This window comes from Pelodiscus sinensis, chromosome 22, assembly GCF_052426305.1.
Source record: "Pelodiscus sinensis isolate ZL-2025 chromosome 22, ASM5242630v1, whole genome shotgun sequence".
Classification (NCBI taxonomy): Eukaryota; Metazoa; Chordata; order Testudines; family Trionychidae; genus Pelodiscus; species Pelodiscus sinensis.
The window spans coordinates 20129057-20141762 of NC_143073.1; the positions used below are offsets into that span (position 1 = coordinate 20129057).

At 50.5% G+C, this 12706-nt stretch overlaps 1 protein-coding gene across 2 annotated transcripts in view; it reads left to right on the forward strand.

Annotated features, from left to right (window-relative positions):
* Positions 1–276: 276 nt before the first annotated feature.
* LOC102449441 (IgGFc-binding protein-like) overlaps positions 277–12706 on the forward strand; it is a 29960-nt gene continuing 17530 nt past the window's right edge. For both annotated transcript variants that reach the window (XM_075907490.2, XM_075907489.2), the window contains exons 1-5: positions 277–414; positions 1873–1949; positions 2913–4181; positions 8124–8452; positions 11420–11984. In XM_075907490.2, coding sequence (XP_075763605.2) covers positions 1895–1949; positions 2913–4181; positions 8124–8452; positions 11420–11984 — 2218 coding nt within the window. In that variant the 5' untranslated portion in view covers positions 277–414; positions 1873–1894. The remainder of the gene's footprint in view (positions 415–1872; positions 1950–2912; positions 4182–8123; positions 8453–11419; positions 11985–12706) is intronic.

Below are 12706 nucleotides of genomic sequence, written 5' to 3' on the forward strand. Positions count from 1 at the left end.
CCATTAACTAACTTATCCTCTGCAAGAGGCTTATTAATGATCAAATTGCTGGCATGGCTTGTGTGGTGGCAGTGGCCAGAAAAAAGTCAACAAACCCATTGCCACCTCACTCCCCACAGCCTCCACACACCCACCTCCCGGTTAATGGCCAAACATGAGTCAGCCAAAGCCTTTCTGAATGAGAGGCGAGGTTGCTCCTTTCACTTCCCATTTGGGTCCAGTCAGTGTGGGATGGCGAAACTCCAGTCCGGATGGAGCCAATGAAATCTTCCCCAGTCAGTTCTTCATCACACGGGTTTGGCACACGGTCCCTATATAAAGGGGCAGCAGAAGCAGAGCTACAGACAGAAGGAGAAGAACAAAGTGAGCATCTCCCCAAGCTGCTGCATCTTGGCTCAGCCAGAGGGGCTGGAGGTGAGTGAGCCGGCCGGGTCCTTTTCTGGCTCAGCAGCTGCTGCTGTTTGCTGAGAGGCTGATTGTAACTAATCCATCCAACTGCTGATCTTGAGCAAAGCAGCACCTGGGCTTCAGGAACTGGGCTTCAGAAACTGACCTGCTTAGGGAGGACGTTCCCTCCTGTCAGAGGTGTAGCCAGGGGGTTATGTGCCCCGGGGGCAAAAGCAAAATTTGCGCCTCCCCTCCCCCGCCACGCAGCAGGGCCCCAAACCTGGCACACGGCTGAGATCAAACCGGGGGGGGGGGGAGTTAGGGTTATAGCACATTTTCCCCTGCCCCCTCCAGTTTGAGGCCAGGTCCCTGCACACACTAACCCGTGGGCAGAGATGGAGGAGGGTCGGGCTGGGGGCAGAGAGGCACGGAGGAGACTCCAGCCAGCAGTGGTGGGCAGAGGAGGAACAGGCAAGCTGAGGGATTACAGGGGGAATGGAGCAGGACTAAATTGGCACCCCCCTAGTGTGGTGCCCAGCGACAACTGCCGCCCACTCACTACACCCCTGCTGTGTTATGAGAGGCTGGCTGGTGTCCTGGACTGCGAGGCCCCATTCCTACCCAGCATGAGCTAAAGGGATTATTATCAAGAGACGTGTCTAAACCTTTGGCAAGCCTGTGCAGTGTTTTGCCCTATGAGGTCATGTGGCAGTGTGTTCCACAGGCTGATTGTACCTTAAGGGGAAAACATTCCTCTTGAATCACTCTTGTATTTATTCCCTTTCCATTTCATTTGCTGTCCATTGCTCAGACATGGGCAGTGATCTGGACCCCTGGCCTGGGACACTGGACAGTTGGGTTTTCATCCAGGCTGCATTGCTAGTTGACTCTAGAGAACATCACTTCCTCTGTCTGTGCCGTACTTTCCCTGTGTGCTGGGGACCCCAGCACTTCCCTGTACCCCCAGCGTAAGTAGCATGGAGATTGTGATGTGCTTTGCTAATGGAAGGCCATGTAATTTGCAAGCTGACATCTGTTCACTATTGGATCTCAAAGCACTTTACCAAGGGGGACAGTATTACTATCCCCCTTGTAGAGATGGGAAGACCAAGGCAGGGCATGACATACCCAAAGTCACCTGACCAGTGGCAGGGATAGAACCTAGGACCCATGCCCCTTCGCCCCGCATACTGCCCAGCAAGCAACACTGGCTCTGTAAGAGGCAGCTAAGGCTAGGTCTACACTACAGAGTCTGGATGCTGTCTTCTGGGAAAGTGCATTGCTTTTTTATGAGCTTTGGCAGTGTGGACACGCGCTTGCACAAGAAGTCTGTAGTGTAGACATAGCCTAAGTCTGCGAAAAAAACTCCAGACTACGGGTGGACACTTCTTTCCAGCCTCCAGGGCCACAGCAGGAATCTCGGCCCAGGGCTGTTTCCGTGCAGCACGCTACGTGATCACCATTAATTCCAGATGTATCTTCCAGACGCTGAACCACGTGCTGAGCCATGGACCTCAGAAAAGCCAAGCTGCTCCTGTGGGCCAGGATGCTCGTGCTGTGGGGTGAGTGATCCTCTTTCTTCACAGCATGTGAAGTTCAGCACCTAACTATGGGTAATGCCGAGGACTTTGTCCCCCTTCCCATCCCTGATCTGGGACAGAAACCAGGAGCCCTGACGGGGTTATCATATGGCAGGGAGCAGGATGGAATGCTCACGGGGCGCGGGGCCACAGGCAGCACTGAGTGGAGTCAGTGGAGGGTGCTGACCTGTGAAGAGTGGGCCAGGGGCTCAGCAGGGGGCGCTGGATGGCAGGGACTGTGGAGGGGGCTCAGCAGAAGGAGTTGTGCTTTGGGCAGCAGGCAGGGGCTCAGGGAGTGGGGTGGGAGCTCAGGAGTGGCACTGGGCTGCAAGAAGTGAGGGGGTTCTCTGTAGGAGTCATTGTGCTTCTCGGAGCAGGGTGGGGGACTTATCTGGGGTTGCATTTCCCTTGCAGTCAGTGTTGATCCAAGCTGAATTGGAGCACCTGAGCCCCTGTCCAGGGCCCTTATTTTTCTTTTGTCCTAAGACTCAGCAATAACAGATAGCAAATGACAACAATCCGTCTCATCACGCGTGTGTTAGGCTCCCGGACCAACTTCCAAACAAGCCCTTTTGTTCCTTTCACCTCGCTGCCTGTACAGTCAGCAACAGTGCCCCCCTCTTCCGCCCCAGCCCTCACAAAGCCGCCTCATTCTCCACCTTCCAGTCCTCCTCAAAACTCTCCTTTGACACGAGGACTACAAAAAACGGGACAGTGGTTACACCGCTGGTTCATCTGACAACTCACCATGCTGAGCGCTGCTGTCTCACTGGTTGCTGCCTTGTGTTCCCCCATCTGTCTGTGTCCATCTGTGATCACTTGTCTTAGACATAGTTCATAACCTCACCTTTTTGTACTGATTGCACAGTGCCTAGTGCCAGGGTCCATGGCTGGTAACGTGACTCCTCTAACAGCAGTTGTCTTCTCTTCTACCTGTTTCTCCAGGCATGTTTAACCTTCCTCTCCCTGTAGCGTCTGGAGAGATTCCAGGGTCTTCCCCTCCAAGCCTTCTTGGAAGAGAATTCATCACGGCCTTCATGCAGAACGACTTACAGCCCACGCTCAGCAGCGACTTCCGGCTGCTCATCACAGCCTATGACCCAGCCACATTGATCACCATCTCCATGAAGAAGCCAGCACTCAGGAAGTCTGTCCAGGCGAGTGCTGGCCAGACTGTAACGGTGAAGATCCCACCCTATGCTGAGATGACAGGGTCCACAGTCTTCGACAACACGGTTGTTGTCCGGGCTGATAGTGACATCTCTGTCCTTTCGTTCAATTCCAAATCCAACTCAGCTGACACCACCCCAGTCTACCCGGTGCACAGCCTGGGAACAGAGTATTACGTCATCACGCCGACAGTGGGCACTGATCGCTATAGAGAGTTTGCCATTGTGGCCTGGGAGGGCCCCACCACAGTTGAGGTCTACCTAAAAGGGGCTGTCATTTTCCAAGGAAAGACACACGCTAGAGGGAGCAAACTCACCATCAAGCTGGAGGAGCATCAGGCTGCCCAGTTGCAGAGCCCAGTGGATGTATCTGGCACCAGAATTGTTTCCCAGAAGCCTGTGGCTGTCTACGTTGGACACACCTGTGTGACAAGAGCCACCCAGTGCGACCATGTGTCTGAGCAGCTCCTGCCTGTCTCCAGCTGGGGGACCAGCTTCATTGTGCCCTCATTGTCCTCTGAAAGGCAGCATGATTTCCTCTACGTCGCCACCTCCCAAACAACTCAGGTGGAAGTTCAATCTGGGAGGAGCAAGATCAGCAGAGCGCTGACAGCTGAGCAGGTTATGTTGTATGGAATCCCTGGCTCCACTGCCTTGTTCTTCTCTGCTAATGCCAGGGTCCAACTCATGTTCTTCTCCAATGGCGGGACCAAAGGAAACATCAGATACGATCCATTCTTCATGGCCATCCCGGCCATCTCAAGCTACTGCCAGTCCTATCACATCTACGGGTTCGACGACTTTGAGAACTACGCACTGATCATTGCCAAGACATCCGAGTCTGCAGGGGTAACCATTGATAAGAGACCACTGCACAACGTCCTGTGGAAGCCACTTCTAGGCACGGAATACTCCTGGGCAGAATACAGCCTGGGCAAAGGGTCCCAGGCCCATAGCATGGAGCATGCCAGCTCCCCCTTTGGCCTGCTGAGCGTCGGGATTGGAAACCAAAAGGCGTTTGGCTCCCCAGCCATTTGTGCCAGCAGTGAGTACAGTGTTGTGAATCCTCACCCCTCTGCTTAGCACCTTTCTTCTTTCCCTTGAGTCAGCCTCAGGATTGTTCTCTGTGAACACGACAGAGAGATACACACCATGGTGGGAGAGGAGTCATTTAAGGCCCAGTGTTGGCACAAGAACAAATGGATAGAACCTGGCCATGAATAAGGTTAGGGCAGGCATTAGATGAAGGTTTCTAACCCTCAGAGTAGTGTAGTTCTGGAACAGCCTCCCAAGGGGAGCAGCGGGGAAAGCCTGAACTTGTTTAAGACGGAACTTGGTACATTTATGGAGGTGGGATAAAGCTGTTACAATGGCATGTTGGCCATTGGCAGCTGCTGATAGCCTCAGTGCTCTCCTCATCGATTGTCCCATCACTGGCTGTGAGAGAGATTTGCTATGTCAACACGGCAGCATTGTTTTGATGTTATTCCAAAATAACAGAGAGTGTGTCTGCACAGCAAGCCCAGTATTTCAAAATAACTTTGAAGTAACTAACTTCTTACTCTGACTCCTGGAAACCTCTTTTCACCCGGTGTAAGGGAAGTTGGGGGAAGAGTGATCTTCCTTCAACTTCCTAGTGTGTAGACAGCACCAAAAGACGAATTAAGCTATTTCAACTTCAGCTACGCAATTGACATAGCTCAAGTTGCATAGCTTAGATTGATTTTTGTCCTGCTGTGTAGACATGCCCTGAGTTAATACAGCAAATGTATCTCCAGGTGTCCAGCATTTGCTCAGGGTCTGATTGGCCACCAGATTTGGGGTCGGGAAAAAATAGCAGAGACTCAGGGCGTGTGGGGAGGGATTGACTTCCCCTGCAGAATGGGGTTTGGGGCACCTGCTGGTTTCAACTAGACTAAATGGTCACATCAGGGTACAAAATACATCAGAGGGACAGAACAGGTCGTACTGGTGAAGGTGTGGCACTATACGCAAAAGAAAATGTAGAATCGAAGTAAAAATCTTAAATGAACCAAAATATTCCATAGAATCTCTATGGATAGTAATTTCATGCTCTAATAATAAGAATATAGCAGTAGGGATATATTACCGATCACCTGGCGAGGACAGTGATAGTGGCAATGAAATGCTAAGGGAGATTAGAAAGGTTATCAAAATAAAAAACTCAGTAATAGTTGACTGGGTACACGTCACCTCAGCACAGGATGCAGAGATAAAATTTCTTGATACCGTAAATGACTGCTCCTTGGAGCAGCTGGTTCTGGAGCCCACAATGGGAGAGGCTATTTTCAATTTAGTCTAAGTGGAGCACAGTATCTCGTCCAAGAGGTAAATATAACTAGACCACTTGGAAGTAGTGACCATAATGTAATAAAATGTAACATTCCTATGGTAGGAAAAACACCTCAGCAGGCCAACACTGTGGCAATTAATTTCAGAAAGGGGAGCTACACAAAAATAAGGAGGTTAGTTAAACAAAAATTAAAAGGTACGGTGCCAAAAGTAAAATCTCTGCAAGCTGCATGGAAACTTCTCAAAAACACCATAATAGGGGCCCAATTTAAATGAATACCCCAAATTAAAAAACACAGTAAGAGAACCAAAAAAATGCCACTGTGGCTTACCAAACAAGTAGAAGAAGGCATGAGAGGTAAAAAGGCATCGTTTAAAAAGTGGAAGTTAAATCCTAGTGAGGAAAATGGAAAGGAGCATAAACTCTGTCAAATTAAGTGTAAAAATCATATATATAGTAGCCCAATGTCTGTGAGTCTGTAATGCTGACGTACTCGGCCCCGCCCCCTGGCCATGTATGTCACCGCCCCACCCTCTTCCCCTCCCTCCGTGGCAGCTCGGCTGAGTGCTGTGCAGCTCAGCTGGGCCGTGGTGGGGGAGCAAGCGGCGGCAAGCAGCCATTTGGGGTCCGCGCTCCCCATGCATCACCATGTATGTCACCGCTCCCCCCTTTCCCCCCACCGTGGCGCTTAGCTGAGTGCTGCGTCCCTCCCCCGGGCCACCGCGGGGGAGGAGGGGCGGGGCGGTGACGTACACGGCCCCGCCCTCCTGGCCTTGTATGTCACCGCCCCACCCCCCTCCCTCGCGGCAGCCCAGCTGAGCAGTCAACACTCAGCCGAGCACGGGGGAAGGGAAGAGGGAGGGGGAGGGGGAAGAGGGAGAGGGGGAGGGAGGAAAATCCCGTCTTATGACAGGCTAATTGGCTAGTATAATAAGAAAAGCCAAAATGGAGTTTGAAGAGCAGCTAAACAAAAACTAAAAAATAGTAAAATACGTTTTAAGTACTTCAGAAGCTACCAGTGGGACTACTGGACAATCGAGATGCTAAAGGAGCACTCAGAGATTATAAAGCCATTGCAGAGAAACCAAATCAATTATTTGCTTTGGTCTTCTCAGCTGAGGATATTGGGGAGATTCCCAAACCTGAGCCATTCTTTTTAGGTGACAAATCTCAGGAATTGTTTCAGTTTGAGGTGTCATTAGAGGAGGTTTTGGAACAAACTGATAAACTGAAGAGTAACAAGTCATTGGGACCAGATGGCATTCGCCCGAGAGTTCTGAAAGAACTCAAATGGAAGTTGCGAAACTATTAACTATGGTTTGTAACTTATCTTTTAAGTCAGCATCTGTAGCTAATGACCGGAAGATAGCTAACATGACTCCAACATTTTAAAGGGGCTCTGGAGGCAATCGTGGCAATTACAGACTAGTACATTTAACGGCAATACCGGGCAACTTAGTTAAAACTATAGTAAAGAATAAAATTGTCAGATACATAGATGAACATAATTTGTTGGGGAAAAGTCAGCATGGCTTCTGGAAAGGGAAATCATGCCTTACTAATCTACTAGAGTTCTTTGAGGGGGACAAACAAATGTGAACAAGGGGAATCCAGTGGCTATAGTGTACTTAGATTTCCAGAAAACCTTTGACAAGGTCCCTCATCAAAGGCTCTTAAATTGTCATGGAATAAGAGGGAAGATCCTCCTGTGAATTGATAACTGGTTAAGACAGGGGGAAAAGGGTAGGAATAAATGGTCATTTTTGAGAATGGGGAAATGTAACTAGTGGTGTCCCCCAAAGGTCCATACTGGGACCAATACTATTCAACTTATTTATAAATGTTCTGAAGAAAGGGGTAAACAGTGAGGTGGCAAATTTTGCAGATGATACTGAACTGCTCGTGATAGCTAAGACCAAAGCAGACTGTGAAGAGCTTCAAAAAGATCTCACCAAATTAAGTGATTGGGCAACAAAATTTCAGATGAAATTTATTGTTGGTAAATGTAAAGTAACACCCATTGGAAAAAATAATCCCAATTATACATACAAAACAACAAATGGGCTGGTAGCACTTTATAGACTAACAAAACATGTAGATGGGATCATGAGCTTTCATGGGCACAGCTCACTTCTCTAGTTATCTGAAGAAGTGAGCTGTGCCCATGAAAGCTCATGGATCCCATCTACATGTTTTGTTAGTCTATAAAGTGCTACCAGACCATTTGTTGTTTTTTTTCTGTAACAGACTAACTCGGCTACCCCCTGAAGCTTCTATACATACAAAATGAGGCCCCTGTTTTGCACCCAGTGGAGGGGTTAAAAGCTGGGTTACTCCTGGCCATGATCACTTTCTTGCAGACTTTGTGTCTCCTCTTTGCACCTTCCCCTCCCTTTCTTCCCTTGGTTACAATGGTGACCCCTTGCTCAATTAGCCCCTTATCTTCAAGATTTCCAGGAGGAGGAGTGGGGGGCTGTCAGCTTGTGCTTTCTCTGACATTCAGCCTGTCTAAACTAAAAACCAGGCGGGGAGCAAGATCACTATTTAACATCCACCCTTTTGACTCCACATTCACCTAACACCTGTTACGGCAGCCCCTCCTGTGAAACTCTGGGCTGGGCCAGGCCTCGCTCCCCAGCACAATCCCTTGGGGGTGATTGTGTTTTTTTTCAGATCCCTGCAGAGCGCTGAGCTGCCGGGAGAAGGAATCATGCAGGATTAAGGACGGCCAGGCAATATGTTTCCATAACTACATGGGAACCTGCCAGGGGTCCCTGGCCTCCCAGTACTACTCCTTTGATGGCCTGACCGTGGGCGTCCAAGACACCTGCACCTACACCATCGCCAAGTACTGTGGCCATGACCCCACCCTGGAGCCCTTCAGCATCGAGGAGAACAGCACCTCCATAGAGAAACAGGCCAGTCCTAGCATTGGCGTGACCACCATCCATGCCTATGGCTACAACATTTCCATCTACAAGGGTGAGAATGGAGAAGTCAGGGTGAGTTGTTTTATTCTAGTCACTTTTCTATTTACAATTAGAGCTGGACACATTTAGGGTATGTCTACACTACCCCGCTAGTTCGAACTAGCGGGGTAATGTATGCATACCGCACTTGCTAATGAAGCCCGGGATTTGAATTTCCCGGGCTTCATTAGCATAAGCGGGGAGCCGCCATTTTTAAATCCCCGCTGCTTCGAACCCCATGTAGCACGGCTACACGGGGCTCGAACTAGGTAGTTCGGACTAGGGTCCTATTCCGAACTACCGTTACTCCTCGTGAAACGAGGTGTACCGGTAGTTCGGAATAGGCACCCTAGTCCGAACTACCTAGTTCGAGCCCCGTGTAGCCGCGCTACACGGGGTTCGAAGCAGCGGGGATTTAAAAATGGCGGCTCCCCGCTTATGCTAATGAAGCCCGGGAAATTCAAATCCCGGGCTTCATTAGCAAGTGCGGTATGCATACATTACCCCGCTAGTTCGAACTAGGAGGGTAGTGTAGACATACCCTTATACACTTTATTTGACAAAAAAGGCAGTTTCAGTCACTTCAAGACTAGTTGTGAATTTGACTCAGATGCTTTTAGCCAATGGCGAAAGGAGTTGCTGCATTGCCAGTTTTTATCCCACTCTTTAGGGTACTCAGCTAGGAAACAAAAGACCCGTGTTCAAATCCTACCTCTGGAGTGGGTCCCAAATGGACCTTGGAATTTCCCCAAAATTCAAATTCGGAACCACTTTTTCTTTTAATTTTTTGCAGCCACCACCAAACTGAAAAGTTCATCCCAATCTACATAGAATCCTAGAGTTGGTAGAGACCTTGTGAGGTAATTTAGTCCAATCCCCTGCTCAAAGTAAGACCAACCACAACTAACTCATCCCAGCCAGGGCTGTGTCAAGCCAGGACTTGAAAACCTCTAGGGATGGAGATTCCACCACCTCCCGAGAGAACCCATCCCAGTGATTCCCCATTCTACAGTGTTGCTCTGTAAGGAGCCCTCCAGGTGAACTGTAGGGGAGTGAAAACCTGTGGAAGAGGAGACATTCCAGTCCCCTGAGGAAAGTCTGCGGCTACGTCTAGACTGGCCCCTTCTCCGGAAGAGGCATGCTAATTTAAAACTTTGGAATAGGGAAATCCGCGGGGGATATTTAAATATCCCCCGCGGGATTTAAATAAACATGTCCACCGCTTTTTTTCTGGCTTGGGGAAAAGCCGGAAAAAAGCATCTAGACTGGTGCGATCCTCCGGAATAAAGCCCTTTTCCGGAGGATCTCTTATTCCTACCTTCAGGCATTGGTCACTTCAGGCATTGGTCACTTCAGGTAGGAATAAGAGATCCTCCGGAAAAGGGCTTTATTCCGGAGGATCGCGACAGTCTAGACGCTTTTTTCCGGCTTTTCCCCAAGCCGGAAAAAAAGCGACGGACATGTTTATTTAAATCCCGCGGGGGATATTTAAATCCCCCGCGGATTTCCCTATTCCAAAATTAGAAATTAGCATGCCTCTTCCGGAGAAGGGGCCAGTCTAGACGTAGCCTGCATGTTTCAATGTGTGTTGTCATTGCAAATCAGGATGAAGTTGAAAATATCAAATGTTTTTGTGCAATTAAAGTTCCCAAACATTTGGAAATGTCCCCTCTCTAATGTTTCAAAGTACTCTAGAATCCACGTGCATGCTCCAATTGTCTTGAAAATTCATGTGCTTCTTAGAGGCTGGATAGTTAATCGAGTCACTAGTGGCTTTCAATTTGGCCATACTGCATCAGATGCATCTCTGACAGTGACCAATGCCAGACGCTTCTGGAAGTTCAAGGGTTACAGACACTGGAGTGTAGGGCTGCATCCCTGACCAAAATGGCCAGCAGCCATGGATGGACCTGCCCTCTGTAAACTCATCACACTCTCTTGTGAACCTGGTTATACTTTTGGCCTTCACATGATCCCTTGGCAACTAGTGTTCTCCAGACTGATTAGCAGACCATCCACAGCTAAGGTTTGTGTTTCTATGGGTAGTGCATATTCACATATGCCTTTGAGCACATAAAACATTTATTCCGCACATGGACAAAACAGATTAGAGGGCAAGATTCCACAGGTTGACTGTGTTGTGTGAAGAAGTACCTCCTCGTATTTGCATTAAACCCACTAAATTCCATCAGGTGATCGCCAGCCTTTGAGTTATATGAAGGGGTTAACAGCACTTCCTTACTCACTTTCTCCACACCGGTCAGGGTTTTGTGCACCTCTGTCATATCCCCTTAGTTGTCTCTTTTCTGAGCTGAATATTCCCAGTCTTCTTTAATCTTGCCTCGTGTAGAAGGTGTCCCCAAATCATCTGTTTCCCTTCTCTGTACCTTTCCCACTGTCGGTATATCTTGCTGGAGATGGGGCCAAGCTCTGTGCAGGGAGGTTCCAGAACAATGGGGCTGGTCTCCATATTTTGCCTGTCCTAGTGTCACATTTTCATGCATACCTGCGGCAGAGAAGTGTTGCCTAGTGGCTAGAGCCTTCAAAAGCCTTTCATGCTATTGCTGCCATTGCTGCTGGCACAGTAAGAACGTCACTGCTCTGCTCTGCGATCCAGGTTTCCCTTCTGTAAAATGGCGGTTGTGATACTGGACTCCTGAACTGTGCACCTGCAGCGCTACTGATGAAAGCGCCTTATGTAAGAACTAGGCATTCTCATTCGCAAGTGACCATTGCTTTAACTTTGTGTTTCCTGGTTTTGAGATGTTTACGTTTAGCCACAGTCTGGACTCTGGAAGGGCGCAAGGAAGCACTGGGCAATCTTACCCAAAGGTTTTTGGCAGTGAAGTTTCCCTTGTTTTCTGTCTCATTTGGTTTTGGGGATATTTATGGCAGAGACTCGTTATGATCAAAGGCCCAGGGAGCTCACAGTGGCAGGGAGAGTGGGTGTCGTGGAAAGAGCAATAACGGCTCCATTTCTTTCCCCTTCCCTTTCATTAGTTAAATGACAAGAGTGTCAGCCTGCCAGTCATCCTGGAGGCAGGGAAAATCAAGCTCTCCCACAGCGAGGGACGTCCCGTCCTGCAAACGGCCTTCGGGCTCCAGGTGTGGTTCGACAGCGACTGGGCTGTGATTGTGACGCTCTCCAGCAGCTATTTTGGGAGCATGTGTGGGCTGTGTGGGAACTTCAACGGTGACTCTGAGGATGAAGCGATGCTCTCCAACGGCACCAGAGCCTCTTCCTTCCAGGCCTGGGTTGGAAGCTGGAGAGTGGAGGACTCCTGCTGGGATTCCTGCGGTGGGGAATGCCCAGCGTGTGAGGAGAGCAAAAGGCAGCTCTACGGGAGCGAGGGGTACTGCGGGGGGATCAGCAAAGTGCCGGGAGGCCCCTTCAGAGAGTGCCACCCCCGAGTGAGCCCAGACAAGTTCTTCTACAGCTGCCTCAACAACATGTGTGTCAACGAGGGAGACAAGGGCACCCTGTGCCAAGCGCTGGGGGCCTACGCCCACGCCTGCCGGGAGCACGCGGTGACCCTCTATGACTGGAGGACGCCCTCTGGCTGCGGTGAGCATGGCAGCTGGTTGCTGCAGCAGGCAATAGACCTGTCCATGGGGGTGGGAGTGATGAGAGTCAGAGTGGGGAATAAGCAGGCTCCTGGGATGTTGGGGTCAGCACTGGTTCTGAGGGGAGAGCGCCCCCTGTTGACCCCCTGCCCTGCCACCTGGGGCCCAGTGCCTCCTGCTGGACCTCTGGCCCCTGCAGCCCACCCAAGCCCTGCTGAATTCCTAACCTGTTCCCAGCACCCCTTACTGGGCCCCCATCCTGCTCCCTGCAGCACAGCACCCCCTGTTGGGCCCCCTATTCCCTGCAAACTAGCACCCCCTGCTAGGTCCCCTGCTCTCTAAAGCCCAGCGCCCCCTGCTGGGCACCACCCTGCCACCTGGTGTACTCCCTGCTGAGCCTATCCTGCTCCCTGACACACAGTGCCCCCTACTGAGCCCTCTGCCCTTGTAGCCCAGTGCCCCCGCTGAGCCTCTGACCTGCTTCCTGACACACAGCACCCCCTGCTGAGCCCTATGCAGCCCAGCTCCACCTGCTGAGCCCCCATCCTGCTCCCTACAGCCCAGGACCCCCTACCCCACCTTGCCCCACTCCCTGCAGCACTCTGCACACTACTGAGCCCTCTGCCCCATCCCCTGCAGAATGGAGCCCCAACTCAGCCCCACCACCTGCAGCACAGCGCCTCCTGCTGAATCTCTGCCTGGATCCCTGCAGCATGGTGCCCA